General features: G+C 37.2%; 1 protein-coding gene across 2 annotated transcripts in view; it reads left to right on the top strand.

The window, feature by feature from the left end:
- The window catches only part of LOC107271616 (angiopoietin-2), a 51553-nt gene that overhangs the window by 26361 nt on the left and 6155 nt on the right, over positions 1 to 19037 (top strand). For both annotated transcript variants that reach the window (XM_025088841.1, XM_015747822.2), the window contains exons 3-7: positions 8140 to 8411; positions 8488 to 8993; positions 9324 to 9586; positions 9667 to 9940; positions 15575 to 15706. In XM_025088841.1, the coding sequence (XP_024944609.1) occupies positions 8140 to 8411; positions 8488 to 8993; positions 9324 to 9586; positions 9667 to 9940; positions 15575 to 15706 (1447 nt within the window). The remainder of the gene's footprint in view (positions 1 to 8139; positions 8412 to 8487; positions 8994 to 9323; positions 9587 to 9666; positions 9941 to 15574; positions 15707 to 19037) is intronic.

The raw sequence follows: 19037 nt of genomic DNA, 5'->3' as shown, positions 1-19037 counted from the left end.
CAAAATGTCAAAAGTTCACTGGGTCACCCGTACAATTGGGAACTCGTGCATGTAATTTCGACCTTTTGCAAACTTCAAATTTTTCTTTCACATTCTCGTCGACCCATTGACATTTCGTTAAAAAAAAATCTTTCTTTGTGAAAAGTTCACGAAATTTTTACGGTATCTTTTTTTTTGCCAATTTTAAATCAGTCCTCGCTTCGTACTGCAATATGGATGAGAACCACAGGGATAGGTGTGGCCCGTAGTGGATATAGACAGTCTCATCCAGACATGTTTTTTAATAAATATATATATATATATATATATATATACATATTAATCAAATTGACACCTTTATATCCTAGAATAAAATTTGTACCAATGTCAAGGACATTTCGAGTCTCTTCGTGTCCTTGTGAGAAATTTTTGGAAAAAAAAATAGAGAAATACATTTTTTTTTTTTTATTTAGAAAAGATTCCTCTCACTGTCGTTAAGATAATTACAGTGTATCCAATGTGACGGACCATATGCATGTCTTTTAATATTCAAAGGATCTTCATTTGTGACATATATATATATACACGCTATAGTATATAAAGGTCAGGGATATGGCAATGCGCGTTGTCGCTACGCTTTCTCAGTGTCAAGGCTGACGCTAACGAATTCATTACCTACTTTAACCTTGCTTCAACTTTGCGCCTGTCACTCAATTTAACGTCGCGTTAAGATTTATCAGGATGAAAATACAAAATGCCAGACTCCATTGTAAAGGACCGTAAGTTAGGGTGTCCGGGCAGTAACGTAGTGCAGACGAATGATTTAAAGGTAGACTGACAAAAGGGTTGTAGACTAATGGGACGTGGAAAAGAAAAAAAAAAATGTTCCTTCCACTTTACAAATTGCTACCGGGACTTAAGGCTGTATCCATTGGAAGTAGGATGAGCTCTCGTTAATCATGCCAAAAGAAAGTACAGTCAGGTTCCATGAAGATAACGACAGGTTCTCGTGTTATATCTATGGGATAATAAATCGTTATTTAAATATCAATTATTTATCGTTTTCGTACGGCGCTTCGAAGATGTCATTCCTGCCGTTTGATTTGATATAACGGGTGGGTTTGTCTATTCGTATGAAAAGAGAAACGATATAGGTATTATCTTTCGTTTCTACAGGCCAACTGGCGATGGTACGGTTGATGCTTTGTAATGTAAAGTTTCATGGCAGAGGTTAGACGGTTATTCGGGTATTGCCTGAATATAGTCCTAATGTGGGAATTAATGGAAATCAAATGGACTGAACCATCTTCAGGTGGCTCGATGGTTCTGAATAACCGTGTATAAGATGAACCGTTAGCTATCGTGTAATAAGAAATGTAAAAGTCGCGCAAGAGCGAATGCATAATTTTTTTTGGTTGAGCTGGCGTTAAGAAATTAGGGGGAAAAAGGGAAACGGGTAAAAGGGGGGAAAAGATGAACGAAAAACAATTGCGCTGTATTGAAAGACACAATTTATTTGGTTGTTAGTGACAAATTACTTGCCGGTATAATTATCATGACGATGGACCAATCCGAAACCAGATGGAATTACCGATCGATTTCTATTAGCATAACGTGGGATTACCGGCTGTTTACGTGATCTAATTTTTTATTGTATTTTTGAATCTCGTAATATTTTTCCCCACCCACCATATAACTCTATTTTTTTATTAATTATGTTTTTTTTTTAATTTTTTATCCGGTCCAGATCCTTATGCATTGCATCGCGTAGTATGGTTTTCACGTCCTTGCCCTTTGACGTTGATCCTTCCGTAGCGCCACGAGAAAACGTGAACGAGAAGTCGAGAGGCGTCGCGACGCTATTGGCTGACATTATGAAGGAAGAAATGTCAAGATGAATGAACGGCCTAGCCCTCCATTGAGGACGCGCCCATGAATGGAATATATTACCCATTATGCTGCGCAGTCAATACTATATATATATATATTAATTATACGTAAATACGTATGTAAAGACAAGAAAAATTGTAAGATTTCACGTTTTACTTGTGTAAAAAAAATTTCTCTCGTAAATTATAATCACCTGATTGGTATTTACGTGTTTTGACAGCTGCCGTGAATACGTGACCACGTGTTCGTCGGCGGCCATGTTTGTTTTGTCGTTGGACGATAGTGCGCATGCGCGAGGTTAGTACTCACGGTACGACGTATAGTACAGTGATATTTCATTTGTCTATTTAACACGTAACGGATATGGATTATTGATATGTTTTATGAAATAAAAGGCAGGACGCGAAACGTGATGAGAATTCTTAAAGGCGAGTTCACAAGTGCGATTATGTGTCTTTCGAAAGGATGTCGACCGCCGTTTATACCGTAAATGGCGTTCGCACTGTGCACAGGGACATTATTATTCCACTGTGCCAAAGTCGGTAGGAAAGTTGCAATTCCTCTTAGAGGTATCAGCGCGTAAGATTCGTTCGTGCCGTAAAGTCGTTTTGATTTGCGAAATTTTTCATTCTATTTTCACACGGGCTAACGCACGTGAATGAAATTGTTATGGTATTTCGTTGCTGATATTTGAAGACGATATATACGCGTGCACAGTGATTATTTCTCTTTGGATCCTGAATTTTTGTCGGATCCCACTTCGGACTATTCATTAATCATTCGACGGAATCGCGTGGGCCTTAATTAAAAATGAGGAAGATGATCCTTGGATGTTATTTCACTTAAGTCAACTATTTATTTAACTATAAATTTCATTAGGCAAACTTTGCCGAGTGTCAGACTTCGGGCCTTTATGTCGGGCTCGATCATAATTAATATTGATTTCTGACAGGACGTCGATAAACACCACGATAAGGCCCATGCGCAAGACCCAGGTGACGTCGGAGTCGACGGGGGGTCTTATGTCGAGTGTGTTAACGCATTCTCGGATTGGGCCCACCGAGATGGGCCCCATTACGAATACGGAAGCGTATATTATTAATATAACATTAATATATGATTCGAGGATCTTAACGAATAATCGATTGAGCGTTCGATCATTTTTATATCGTGGATAAATATGGTTACCGATGAAAAATCATTTGTTTTGATTTTTTTTTTTTTTTTTTTTTTCATGGTGTTTTAGGATGAATTAGTAATTACGTTAATTTCGGTAGATAAAATCATGCCGAGGACGAGGCACTTTCACCGGGGACATGATTAGATGAGATAAAATTTTATAATTTCATTCAGATGGCGCATAAGGCTTTACCACTGTATCTTAGATAATTATTAAGATTTATGGGTAATTATGGTTCATCTTTGACGATCCATGATTTTTTTTTTTTTTTTTTTTTTTTTTTTTTTTTTTCATGGTGTTTTAGGATGAATTAGTAATTACGTTAATTTCGGTAGATAAAATCATGCCGAGGACGAGGCACTTTCACCGGGGACATGATTAGATGAGATAAAATTTTATAATTTCATTCAGATGGCGCATAAGGCTTTACCACTGTATCTTAGATAATTATTAAGATTTATGGGTAATTATGGTTCATCTTTGACGATCCATGATTTTTATGGGATAAAATGACTTTCACGAATTACAAGGAACGAGATTGTCAATTTTTTTTTCTTACTGTATTTATACTCCATGGTTAGAAGGGTAATTGCCATGGGGATGTATTTGCTTCAGTTAGACTGTCAAATCCCATGGGATTCCTATGGTGAAGTTTTATTTAATTTTTTTTATATAGCCAATACATCGACCGGAGACAGTTCCCATAACGAGATTCTTTTACGAGACATACGATTACGGTTTACGTTCTGAAAATTTACCATGAATCTTTATGAGGTCCAGTTGCGTGTGAATGGCCCCTTAAAAATCGAAGTCAACAAATTGCCCGTTCGTTCATACAAACCATAACGGTATACGTAATGGAAAAATAATTTTTAGTAATTTTATTAATGAGTCGAGGAAAAAAGAAATGGCAAGTTCCGCTGTAATTGACATTCAGGAAATTATTATTTTTTTTTTTTTTTTTAATAATAATTTAATCGTTACACCTGCCAGTCGATAATCACGTTTCGGTACTCTTAACGGCCTCTTAATTAGCGGATCAAACGAGTATCAATCGAATCCTGTTTTCTTTCTCTCTCTCTCTCCCAGCATCCATTACGAAATAACGTATCGTATAAATTCTTAAACGATTCACTATAATACAGAGGCTAAATGTCAAAGCCCGAGGCCAAGAGACCACAACATGCGTTTACGACTTCCATACTTCATTTCGCACTTTCATCAATTTCCTTGTTTTCATAATTTTAACGACAAATCGTTTTTTAATGTTCCTTGTAATCGTGAAAGACTTTTTTTTCCCCAAAAACATTAAATACAAATTTAAAAAAAAATCATCCAGCTTTCAATCTCAGAAAAATTATCGCTACTTTCCAGAATGGAAACTGTACTGCCAGGCGACAACCGTTAACTGACTATAGACTCGTCATCGGTTCCCACGGTGGAACATGTGTTCCCTCTAGAAGTCACTATAAACTATTCTTCTCGAGTCTAGGAACTTTTTTCTCTCTCCGTTCCAAATATCGAACTACGACTATTTCTTTGATTTTTTTTTTTTTTCAAAAATCACAGCTGACCCACGAAACGCATGGGTGTGGACTAGATTTAATATATTATACTCTGATTAGTCATATACACTTCCATTGCACAACTAGGAAATCCATCTATATATATATATATATATCAAGAACGAATTAATTAATCACTTAACGTTCGGCACTCAGGGGCGGCTGAACGTTACTGCAGCTGGTAGCCCCAGGCAGTCACCAATTGGTTTATTACAAAAGGACAGTAATAATGTAACGCTCACTGGTATAGAGGGCGAGGTAAAATCTTTGCGCAACCTTCATCGAAAGAGTGCCGAACATTTTATATATTATATATATATATTGATTCATTCACTTTACAATCAAATCCACCATATCGAAAATTGAAAGCAACCATTAGACATATTGATCCAAAATTTGTGAAAAATTATTGAAAATTTTTTTAACTCAATAGCTCAATGCTCTGAACCTATATGCAATTGGTACAGTCGGTTTGACGCAACGTCCTTGCCAACGCGTGTCCACCGTCGTTCATGTAACCATTTGGAAACGTTTGGCAAGCTTCGAAGTTTTTGCAGTTTTCTCTGTACCGTGGGGGCTCTGACGAAATCAGTGGACATTACGTAGATGCATAAGACTAAATACGTACTAGGTCGCGCTCAAGTAAAATGCATAGAACAAGTCAGTAGATACGTGCAGGTCGATGTCAGACATTTCAAGAAGACGTGGAACAAGAGCCGTGGGTCCTATAAAGAAAAAAAATGATTCCTTATCGCTCAGACGCCGAATCCGAAATGCACGTTACGGTTATCGGTCACCACGACGACCGGTGCATCCTGGGAGCACTGTACTCGACAAGAGATTACTATAGCCGATAACCGGCTGATTTTCTGTGATAAAAGTGAAAGCGTTTCGGCATACAGGCATGTAACACAACATCGTCCAACGTGTTACCGATCTTGGCCTCTTATAAAAGCAACCTCACCGGACCTCGAAGTTACTGTGGATTCGGCATAATTTCGTTATTGCTGTCGCGAGGTCGTTACCGATTCGGGGATCGGTTTAATTGGAGGATCGAACGTACTGAAGGGCGACCTCGGTGAAATTTGACGATGATAAAGGTCCGTTCACAAAAGAGCGAGGGAAAAAGATATACGAAAAGACTTTCTTCGCGTGTCCTATTTTGGCGGATCCGCAAAGCACCAGCTCGTAGCGTTGGTTACGTTAGTCAGAGAGGTTAGGTACTGTTAATAATAATAATATCAATAATTATACGATAATTGAATTCCCAATGTATTTTCCATGATGGTAAAACATTAGGTGCTTTTTTTTTTCTTTTTCTTTTTATTGACAATCGCAACGTGATTTCGCAACGGTTGCTCTCGATACTCTCCTTAAGAACAATGGTAAGGAAATCGTGCGCGCAGATCGAACGCGCACCGATCGGACTTCGATAAGGATTTAATCGACGCCGTGAAACGACGCTCTTGACGACGCCGTTCTGGTACCGTCACTATGTACTTTCACGATCGGTTCGCGGAACGTTCGAAGAATTTTAAAATTGCATGCTGCTCGATGACGTCATTTTATTTTTGGTACGTGATTATTTTATCGATGACGATAGTATTGGGAATTGGTTCATATTTTGGACGCGGTTGGTCAATTTTTATTAATTTATTATTCGTGGATACGAAATCGAAATTCCATTGCGACCAATACGAAATGACCGTATGGGGAGAATTTCTATTGGACATTTTTACGTGAAAGTCTGTCTATGGCGCTCGCTGTCCTTAGTGCTTTTTGGTACGTGTTGGCTCGTAGACGCTCGTGCTGATCTGGTTCCTAGTTCTTTGAATTAATGAGGATTTTACACGCGTTTACGATACGTTCTTAACAACTTTACTTCCGACACGGTCTAGACTGCTTTCGGTCGAACGACCTTGCTGGTATCGAACTTTGCTTTTTGATAAGTTTGCTTTTTGAAAATTTGCATTTTCGGTTTAGGGAGATTTAGGATTTTTGTAGATTTCTAAAAAAATATATATATTTATATGTAAGAATCATTTTTGGAATTTATCTTTTTAAAGATAGTACTCTTGATACTCTTATATTTATTCGGTTAATTTTATTTATCTTTTTTACTCTCTTCCGAGCCACCCCAAGAGAGAGAAAGAGAAAGATGAAAAATAACTGGTCGGGTGGTCCTTCTTGATTCTTCTGGCGTCGCATAGGTTGGGTAATATAAGAAAATTTCACTTTCAATCAGTTTATACTCGCAAAGGGTACTTTAAGCTCCGTACACAACGCTGTCTAAGGTAAAATGTTATATTATGATTTTGCAAAATTTATGCGAGTATCTCTATTCGATTTGACTAAAAAAAAAAAATGAATTAGCATGGACCACTCAGATCGAATCTTCAAGTCAGCGCCGTCAAAGAGCTACGTAAAGTTCTATGTATATGTACCTCTAAGTGACACGGAACAGTTACCGTTCGTTTGATAATCGATCGCGATGAACTTTTCTGCCAGGTGTCGCACCGCGGGATCAATCGATCGATCATATTGAGGCGCGCGCACGAAATCTTAATTATAATTTCATATCGCTCCTCCTCGGCTCTCACAATCGGCCCAAAACCCAAACCGGCTCCTTGGCAATATTTTTCTCACGAGTTTCACTCCGGGCTTTTAAAGGTATCGATGTACCTTTTTTTTTTTCACGTGCGAAATAATTATTGAGCCCTTTGAATAAATTTTTTTGTCATACACGAAATTCAAAATTTTATTAAAATAAACGCAAGCTCGTAGCAAAGTATGAAAACGTAGAAAATATTATTTCAAGAGAATATTATTTCAAGAAAATAATTATGCGCTTGTTCGCCGATCGAGGAAGCAATTGCAAATAATGCTTTGTATAAGTGATACCGGTAGCTGCTAATTACATAAATGGATGGTTCGAAGGGAAACAATAATCTGTAAATCTAACTGTGGTAATAAAACTGTCCTTAAGCATCGAGAAAGGATAATAATTCGCAATTACCAGCTTAGCGTAGGCTGGTTATGGAATTGTTAAGGCTATTTTCAGATTTAAACCGTAGCGCGTTCCCGGCGCTATGTATATAGAAAAACTATGTAAAATCGCCTCCGGTCAGCTTCCTATGGGGAATCGGGTATTAGGATGCCTGTAGTGCCCGAAGCATCAGGTTACGGAAAAATACGGCTGTAAACGTTTCTGAAAGTGAAATCCGCGTAATGGTTGAAATTGCGGTTTTACGAACCTATGTAGTTAAGTATTCGCCTAAGAAATGCAGCAGTAATACCGGGAACGTTTAGCGGCCATTATGGTTCCCTCTTACCGCGATTGCGATTGGTATCGTAGACTGTTGCCTGGTATATCCGGTGCAATTCCATAGATGAGAATCGCAGCCTGATAACGGATAGGCCATTTCAAAATTTTTAATAAAGATTGTGCATTAAAAAAAAATTTTTTTCTTTTTTGATTTCATCTAAAGATTGCAATTTTTTTTTCTTTTCATATGTTGGCAACAGGGAGCAATACCTCTTCAATGTCTTTGAGGTGATAGTGTCGACCTTGGAATCGAAACTGCAGCGCATTGAAAATTTGGACAAAGCAGTGGAACATCTGATGAGACGCGTGGAGGCTTTGGATTCACGTGTCAATGATAACATTGATAAGACAGACGCCGTGATAACGAAATTGAGAACGCTTGATCTGAAATTGTTCCACGTGCAGCCGACGTTGCCACCGGAAGCTGCACTGGAGTCCAGAACGGCCGAAAGTCGCAGCAGCAACGAGGATGGTAATGATGATTTTTTGAAAAAAATTTTCCAAAATATTTATCCCATCTCACGCCTTAATACCATTTTTTTCTTCAGTTCCAATAATCCGACTGATTCATCACGACGACCCTTCGCCCGAATCTCTCGGAGAGAAGCTGATATCCCTGGACCAAAAAGTCTCGGACATTGATAACAAGTTGGTCGTTTTGAAAAATCAATTGGATAACAATTTCTTACCCAGTGACGACATCAATGTCGAGGCCAGTGAAAAAAAACCAATCAGTATGAACGTCATCGAGATCACCAAAGCTTTGAACAACGAGGTCATGAATCACGTGTCAGTGGAAATTGAGAATCTACGTCAGGCAACTGGAAATATGGACCGGAAGCTGCAATTCCATATGAATCTTGTCTCGGATAATTTGGGCGCTGTTTATACCATGATAAGGGACGTCCATGACGCAGTCGTCGATAAGGAAGCTTCGGTCAACGTCACCACCACTCAGGCGCCACCTAGACAGAGCAAAATTGATCGTCTTGTTGAACAGATGCATCCCATGTTAACTGTATCGGAAAAAATGGATGAAGTCTGGGACGTTGTGGTGAGTCTGTATAATTTGTCGTTCAAAGTTTTTTTTTTATCATTTAATGACTTTTAACTATAACTACGCAATGATACCTTCACTGACTATCACTTTGCCGATCGTGAGACACGTTACGGTCACTTGGCCCTGAAGTACATCCGCAACTGAGCGCAACGCGATCCGCCATATTTATCAGTGTGAACGTTACATTATGAAACTAAGGGCAGGTCCTCACCGGAGCGATCAGAAAGATTACGGTACAACACTTACCTCGTGTGCTCGACACGGAAGCTCCGCCCCTGCACCCTCCAAACTTTAATTAATTTTAATTAATTTTTATTTACGAAGGTTGGCACCAAGAGTTCCGTTGACGATCTTTTACCAAAATCTGACGAGCTACTGACGCAAACGCAGCGTCAGGAACGAGCGATAAGCGAAATTCACGCTGACCTGAGAACAAAGACGAATAAGATAATCGAAAATCTAGAAGGAGTCGAAAGCAGGTTGAGAAAACAGGAAGACGATGTCGCCACTCTCGCTCAACGTCCGGTACCTGCTGAACTTCTTCTAGATCCGACGATCGATCGACTCGTAGAATACGATCCGACTAGGTAAATTTATGAAAAAAATCAAAAAAATTCAAATTCAATCGATAATTTTTTTTTTCAAAAAAAAATAATTTTTTTTACAGATACATCGCAGTCACCGACGACTTTGTGACCGACACATCAATTCCCACTGTTATCACAACCACCGTACCGCCTGCCACAACAGTTCAGTCAACCTCAACAATGCCGCCGCCTTCCAACAATCTACCAGTGACGTCACCAATGACTCCAGCAACTTCTAGTCAGCGTTCAGCCACAAGGAATCGCGGTGTCATCTTCCCAAGTGTTAAGAATAAGCCAAGCCCTGCCAATTCCACCTTCACTACCGATCTGTTGGTCAACTTGAAGGATATCAAGGTAGGAATCATCAATTTTCTATGATCATCAGCATCATTGATTGGGAACGAATTGACGGTAAATTTCTCGATGGAAACTAATCAGCTGACAGTCAATTCTTTTTGTACCAGAGTCAGCGTATGACTATGGAAGCGTGATACGGAGCCAATGAAAAACCATAATTCAGTTTCCCTAGTTAAACTTTCTCATCCGATTCTCGGTATAGTCCCGGGCTGGTCCTAAACCGACGCCAGTTGAAGAAGAAAAAACTAAATTCAGCTGACCATCGGACAACCACATGATTCTAGTAAGATCATTAATTTTTGATCGGATCAGTGGAAACGAGCGTGCATAATTCAGACGCTAATAAAAAGTTTTGAGGTTTTCTTGGAAAGGTCTCGAAAGTACTTTGCAGATCCGCGTATTCATTTGATCTGTGGTTATCTGGAATACGGTTTCTTATCCGAAACGATATTACGTGCTCAAATTGGTTGGAATTCACTTTGACCATAAAGCTAATATTTTTATATACAATAATCTATGTCCCTGTACAAAAAGAAGGACGTTATACAACGTGAAGAAATTTTTCAAAAAAATTTTATACTATTTAGCCCAACTATGTGGGCTAATTTTGGTATCAGAAATTGATAAAGGATATTGAACAATTTTTTTTATCTTACCAATATCCACATATACTTATCGTACGCTGTACTAAAAATTTTTCATAAATTTTTTTTTTATTTATATATGACAAGATATATAATTGATTTCTTGATCGAGCATCGACTTAAAGGAAACATGAAAGGTTCCGCTTCCAATCACCGTCGCTTCCCACATATGCATACACTGTACAGGCAGATCCACGTGTGTTGCGGATATATTAATTTGCCCGAGCAATTACAGCTCTTCATAACTTATCCCGAAGACAAGTCGCCATCTTGAACGTCCGGTCACTCATCATTATCTCGCTTCTTCTTAATAAGAATCGTTTGTTTCATCTCCCGCCGAAATCTTTGCTCTTGGAGGGAATGAAAAGAAAAAGAAATGAAAAAAGAGAATCAAGAAAAAAAAATAATACACAAGACACAAGTCGTCCCGTACTTATAAATCATTCGGAGTGAAATCACATTTGATATTAATATCTTACGCCGGGTGGTCCTGGACGCGTTAATCCTTTTCATTACAATTAAAATTGTCATTAATATCAAGTTGAAAATTTTGAGAATCTAATTAATCTACATGATCCGAATTGCTTATACGTCGTTTCACCCCTATATAAGGTGCTTAAAGTAATTATTTAAAAAAATTATTTTTATTATCGCTGCACTTACAGTCAGTATTAATTTTCGTATCTGTATAAGACACAGGTTAGAAGTTGGCATTGTGGGTAATTTGAAATTTTATAGACGCTGCAGTAATCGTAAGGGGTTGGCCAGTTATTGTTAAAGTGGGAAAAAGAAAATTTACGATACTGTCGTTAATGCTGTTTTAATATAGAAATTAGTGCGTGCGTTAAAGAAAATGTTGGAAATATCTGTAACGGGAAGTCGATGGCACTTTGTTCTTTCGTTTTTTTTTTAGTTTTACGTCGATTCTACAAAGAGCGCGGTTTCTTGTTTATGGTATACATAGAAAATAAAAGTACGGTCTAGTTTCTTTGAGACTTTTGCAAATATTCTTTTGTCTAATTATTTATTTTGCGCACTACGTAATTTTATCATGGAATTTCACTCGCGCTGGCAGCCACTTTGCCTTTGCCGTACTGGAACGTCTTATGGGTAATTAATTCGCGTTCGCGAATTTCGCTCCATCGAAAAGAATGACTTTCCAATAACGAGATCGGAGAATATCGTGAAATTGCTTGTCGATGATGGATTTAATTTTTTTTTTCTTTTGGGATTTTATTCTTGCGTGTTTGTTATTTTTTTTTTAAATTTTTTTCGCAGCTTCATTTCGCGAAATTTAATTTTTACTGAACTCAAGGAGAAAGTCATGTGGCAATTCTCTAAGGGGTGGCTACGTATTAACTGTTACGTTGGTCGTGATCGTTAAGTCCAGTTTCCATGTATTTTTTTTTTCCGCTCACACGATTATCGCTGAGAATTTATTTATCAATGATTCTTTAAATCGCTCCAAGCGATTTTATTGTCGTGGCGATTTCAAACGTACGCAAGAAACGCCGACCCGGCTATACCCGGGTTTGCAATTCACCGCGACGACTGACTTCGACAGTCGCTTTAATGAGAACGAGCAATTTCTTTCTTAGCTCAGCTATACCTATATATTCATATCGATCTCAGGCAAACTTCATGGCGTGTCGCGCAAAACGATATGTATTTTTTTTCTTTCGTTATTTTTAAATGCTCCTTGTTATACTTTACGTAATTTCAGTGACAGATTTATCAATTACGTCCGGTGACTCTAATGTTATAAGTGTCAAATTTATGAAGTATGAAAAAAAAATTTTTTATTATGAATTTTTCAAAATATATCAAAATTGTCTGCAATTTTTTTCGGTTCCTTTACTCTCATTCTTATTCGTTCGTATTGGATCAAACGAAGTGCCGGTTAAACGCGTTACCCCAACAATTGGGTCAGCTGGGTTAAATTCGATCTGGGCCCGATGAACTTTTGCGCTTGCGCGCAACAAGAAACGCGGGGCCTTATGATCGTTCGACTCATTAATAACGCGAATCGCGCCGAGGGCGTCCGCGCGCAACCTAACTGGCCACGTCGTAATAAATTATGGAGCCAGTTATAAAACGAAAGTATCCTAATGTATTAATTTTATTAGGATCCAAAAATAAATACATTACAAATTCTCGACGAGCATTTGGATTTTCAATGCTCGATGAGCCCAGTAGATTACATCGAAAAATAGTCAGACCCAAAAGTGGATATAAAATATTGAAATATATCCAATGTATTTTTTTATTTTTAAATTCCTAATACATTCATTTATCAAACGTGTTTTAGGTACGTTCAAGTTTTCAATATTCATATTGATCACACCAAATTCGAGTCTGACTGAAAATACAGATTTTTCTCTCTTACCCCAATTACTTAATATTTATCCAGCTTCGGCAGTCACATAAATTCTCAATATTCAGTTAACGAGTAGATAATACCAAATTATAGTCGGACAGAAAAAAAAGTACAATGGGAGAATCTAAAAAAAAATTTTTTTCCACGATTTATCATATAACCTGCAATCCTACAGAGGGTTCCCTATAAAATCTTGCTCCAATTAAATCTCAATTATAAAATGTTACGTATCGATCACTGAAAAAAAAACCTAATTAATGAGATGTTCCTGGTAAAGCCTATAGCAATCTTACTATCAGCTCAAACACGATATATCATAATGGTCGTCGCATATACTTATGCACGTATATGTAGATATAGAACAAGAGAATTAGGGCATTCCTCCCACACCTTAATCACAGAGCACTTACCTAACGCAAATCATAGCCAGCACAGATGAGTAAAAGTGCTGCTCGAGATGCATTAATCAACTTTACATATTGCGAGATCTAAGCGCCGTGCGCGCCAAGTAGCGGTATTTTTCGCAATCATAAAGTGCACCATATATATAGAATATCATAATGTTCGATGTCCTCAATGATGGGAAAATTTTCTTAGATGAACAGCATACGTGGTATCTGATTACGTCTGATTACCAAAGTAGTATATCTACTAACGTTATACAGCTGCCGTATAGATAATAACAGTGACCGGTATTCGTTGCAAAATGATCTTGGCACCCATAAAGAAAATGTAAAAAAATTTTTTAAAAGAAAAACAAGAACGCTTAATCGTTCCGGATGCTGATGAATATTTAAGCTTAAAATTAATTATATCCGGTGTGGAGGATTTAGAGAAGCTGCCAAGAGATGCACGTCGTTAGATAAGCTCTTGAGACTCTTGGCTTGTTTCCGGTTTGCCAGTTTCCGATTGTACATTGAGACACTGCCTCGGGATACGTGAGAGAGAAAAAATTGTAAATTGTAAAATAAGATGGTTATCTCGTTGAAATAAAGGCGTCTACACAATAACAGCACACGAATCAGAGCAAGAATAAAAATTTTCGTTATACGTAAATTCCCAAAAAAATTCTTTAAATTTCAATTTTTTTTCAGGAGAAAAATCCGTCAGTAGTCAGACACTGATGAAACAGTAAAATTAGGGTATGCTGCTTACTTAAATATTGAATTTTAATCGGACACTTTAGTCGTTATCTAACTGAAATTTATTACGGTGAATTCAAATGCACAAGCGGCCATATTAAGATTATATCAATCGACTTGAAGCCAATGACGGAAAAATATATTTTCACGTTACTTTAATCTATCCTGCATATATAGAAACACTGCACGACTATGTTAATAGCGAAAGAATTGGAATTGGTTACTAACCAATTGACTGGATTCGTGGTAACGAACCTGTAGAAATTTCGCCCGCGGTTACTCGTAAATAGAATTTATTCGTTTCGTGATTTTAAATCACTTCCCGGCTGGCGTAGCGCGTAGACTTGTGGTACATGGTGGTAATGTGCACATATGTTTTTCATATAGGTGATTCTCGAATAACGGGAAATACGTTGATATATTATTTTAGTCTAGCTGTATATATACAGGGTGTCCCAAATCACATATGCCTCCGGGAGGTATGGCCTTGTTGGGGAGGCATCAAAGATCAGGAAATGACCATGCTTCTGTCCGAAAAATTTTGTTTAATTGGAGGAGGTCAAAGTTGACAAATCAGAACGAGGTACCAACATCAATTTTAGGCACTTATAAATTTTGAGTTTTTTTTTCCTTGCTTTTGTTTTTCGTGTGCACATATGTTTTTCATATAGGTGATTCTCGAATAACGGGAAATACGTTGATATATTATTTTAGTCTAGCTGTATATATACAGGGTGTCCCAAATCACATATGCCTCCGGGAGGTATGGCCTTGTTGGGGAGGCATCAAAGATCAGGAAATGACCATGCTTCTGTCCGAAAAATTTTGTTTAATTGGAGGAGGTCAAAGTTGACAAATCAGAACGAGGTACCAACATCAATTTTAGGCACTTATAAATTTTGAGTTATATATATATATATATATATATATATATATATATATATATATATAATAGCATAAGATACATACCCAGTGGCTGAGATCTACATCCTTTACGAATTAATTTTCTCCTCACTGTCAGCGCTATGGTTCCTTGGCTTAATTACGAGCCAACCACTTTATATGGTAATCGTTATAATTAACGTCCATAAAAGTGAAAGATTACGCTCCCGTTTATATTTAATATCCGACAATTTCACTTTAGTTTGTACACCGATAAGACTCAATCGCATTATCCTACGACATAGACGAGATAAATAAATAGATAATACGAATAGATAGTTTAATCTGGATTATCTGGACTTTGTAGAAGGATAATAATGCCTGATGAATTATAATCATGGATTGCACTGATTTCATCGATCATCGTGTCAGATTATGGCAGAGCGGATCGAGCCAAGATCATTTGGATGAGAAGACATGAAATTTATTTTAAAATAATATTTGTATTTTTTTTTTTACTTGTTTTTTCCCCCATTCGTCACGCACTTTACCATGCGTATAAAAATCTTCGTATTTATCGTTTCAGGGCTACTCGTGCGTGGATCTTCTGAATGCTGGCATGCGTGACAGCGGCGTCTACTATCTTCAAATTCGTGGCACGACCTACTGGTTTCTCAAGGTTTACTGCGAGCAGGAAATTGCCGACGGAGGCTGGACGGTAAGTTTCCGGTTAAGCAATAATAACTTCCGGTTACGAATGACCTGTAACCAGGATCGAGATATCATTCTTACCGAGTACAATTTTTTCTTCCATCCCGGTCGATCGATCGACGCTTGAGATTCGAATTTTTTAAAAGACGCCATTGTGGTTGGGATTTATATATATATATTTTTTGTCAATCTTGTAAAATGCATTTTTTTACCCCAAAGTATTTTTCTGCAAACCGATTTCAGAATCGGCGCAGACGCGTCTTGGATCGGTATAAGAAACGAGTGAAACGATATTAAAAAAAAAAAATAAACGAAGTTCACCGACTACAGTCGAAGATGCACGAACGTTACATTTACGCAATCCACTTCTTTATCAACTCTCACCCGTAACAAATCGACGTTATAAAAACGCAGTCATGTGTTTTCAATCTTATCTTCTCATCCGTATCATCAAGAAATTTTTCTTGAGTGTCAAGACTAATAGTTGGATTCCTGATTTTATTTTCATCTCAAACTCTGGTTGTCGAAAAAAAAAAATTTTTTTCTTCTAAAAGTATTTGGAAATTTATTCACTTCAACTGCATTTCTTTTTATCTTACCGCTCGTTCATATCAATTATCATGTCTTTGTGATCTAACTTCTACTGGTTACAAATGGTCCATTTGTATGATAGTGAAATTTTACAACGGTAACCACATACACGTCTATATGTATCAGGTATATATATATATATAGGGTGTCTATATTGACTATTACAGTTCGTTAAACAGTAACGATTATCACATCGGATTCGTAATCATTCTCGCCATTGTAACTTCTGGTTATTGAGAAACGCATAGAGAGCAATAGAATTCGAATAATTTTTAGCTACGACCATTGGCTGCACTGATTGCCATTATATAATTCTTATGCCTCGTTCAGGATTACGAGCAGAATGAACGAAAGAACTTTTCTTCTTTTTATCCGCTCGCGTGTAAAAATAAAACCAAAGTAGCTCGTCGAAATTCGTACTTTTATATATCCGGCATCTTTTCACTTGTTACCAACCACCGGTTACCGGCTGGGTCATTTTGACCCGGCACAGTCTCAACGACCGTAGTTACCGCGATTGTCGGCCAAAAACTTATCAGCAATCAATAAGGAAGATACTGATATCCGTTATCACTCTCACGATTATATAAAATACCCCACATAATTATTCCCCATTTACTCGAAAAATGAATGAAACGTCAGTCGTAATTAAATTGAAAAAAAAAATCATTCGTAACAAACACTTGGTACGATAAAATTTTTTTTTTTACTTTTTCCCCCAAAAAACTAAAGTCTTAACAGTTCGAGCAATACGCGCGTCTAGCCCAGTAGGGTACGCGTGTATATACCTATTTAATCATTTTGGGCCACTTTTTTTCACAAAAACCCACAAACTCGATTATATGCTTCTGTGGGCAAAGTGAAAGAAAAATTTACTGTCACTTATCCGTAAACGTAACTCGATAATAATTATCGCAATTCCTCACCCACTTTCTTACCTACGTCGTTTCTTTGTTCTTGTTGGTGCACTACTGTCCATTTTTAAACTGTTACGTTAATAGACGTACCTGACCTCACCGAGCGGAAGTGTCACTCCTTATTTAATATTAATCGCAGGTCAGTTAACTTGCTCTGGATTGAGATGAAATCCGGGACAATTTCGCGCCTCTGATCTTACATGTCGAGTCTAGGAGGTTAAGTAAGCGTTACTATTCCTCTGTGAGCGTGCACCGGTAACGGTCCATTATTTATCTCGTTTTGTCGCCCGAGGCCAAGGTCTCACTTTCGTAGCCGCCCTAATTGTTGCATTTCGATGAGCGATTATTTCTCGATATGCCGTCTGTGTATTATGTACGGAGTAATCGGAGCTGCTGGAATTGCGTAATGTTACGTCCGCACTGTTACGAATGTCCGTTCTTATAACATGTATATGTATATATATGGTTATAACATATAAGAATTGTTATACATTATTTGATTATGGCACGATAACTTTTTTTGTCGTTTGTTAGGTATTGAGTATTTTTTTTATCGGTAATACGTAATATATATATATATTTTTTTAATTCATAATTGTAATCGACAATTAAGTGATTGATGGAAACTTTTTTTTTTTTTCATTTTACGACTTTCCATCTGGTCGACGCGGATTAATGAACCGAGGAAATTTCGGTAGTATTGTTTTTAAATATTGCTTTGGCAGGGATAATGAAGAAAATAGTGAGAAAGTAAAATTTACGAGAATTCTGGTTTTTTGATAGTCTAGCGCGGAAAAGTTATTTATGTGAAATTATGTATTATGGTTTATAGTTCATTAGTGGGATTGAATTACTTTGCATAGAGGGTGGAAACAAATTTTTTTCTTATACGCTACCGTTATTTTGTTGCGTCTGTGATAAATAAATGATTGATAAAAAGGTTTTAATTTTTTAAGAAAATATTTTTCATTTTTGAGTTTCACACGGACGTGAAACTTTCACTGCAACTTTTGCGACGAGCTTATAGTCATTTTGTATCAGGAGATTTAAGGCTTTTTGTGTTTGATGAGCAAAGAGAGGTTCGACGGTCGTTTTTGAAAATTAATATTTTCAAAAAAAAAAAGGTTACTATTTCTGACAGTTCTCTTTTGAGAATTTCTGTAGACATTACTCGAATGTGTACGGACTGAAGCAAAAATAATATAATACACCGTTATGTCACGGATCCCCCCGAGGCTGGCGAATAAGAAAAGAGGTTATGCATTTAGACACGCTATACTAAAACTTCACTATAAGGAACAGGGATAAGATCAAAAAGGAGAAAAGAGGTAATAAGAGAGAGAGAGAGAGAGAGAGAGAGAGAGAGAGAGAGAGAGAGACGTAAAAAATAAATAAAACTCTCGATATGGCTCCTTTTTTTGACACTGCAATTACCTCATTACCTTAATTGGTCACAGACTAATTTTCTCTGAAACGTGCGGGCAAATCGCTCGCGATAATTTCGCAATTGAAACCATGACGAATTCCATCAGGGAACACACGTGGTCAATTCCATGTTCCACGCGAGGCATCGAAAATACGCAAAAATCGACGAATCCAAAAAGACGACCTTCCTTTGAAAAGCTTTAAAAAAAATTTAATGACGATACTGTACGCGATTACGAAAAATTGAAAAATTTCACTGCTGATAATAGTAATAATCGCCTTACCCGGAAATCTGGGTAATATTTGTCGGTCAAGGAATTTTGTCGGTTTTTTTTTTTTTTTTTTTTTTTTTTTTTTTTTTTTTTTTTTTTTTTTTTTTTTTTTTTTTTTTTTTTTTTTTTTTTT

This window comes from Cephus cinctus, unplaced genomic scaffold (assembly GCF_000341935.2).
Source record: "Cephus cinctus unplaced genomic scaffold, Ccin1 Ccin1_scaffold1001, whole genome shotgun sequence".
NCBI lineage: Eukaryota > Metazoa > Arthropoda > Insecta > Hymenoptera > Cephidae > Cephus > Cephus cinctus.
Note: the sequence above shows the minus strand (reverse complement) of the source record. Positions and strands in the feature narration are given on the sequence as shown.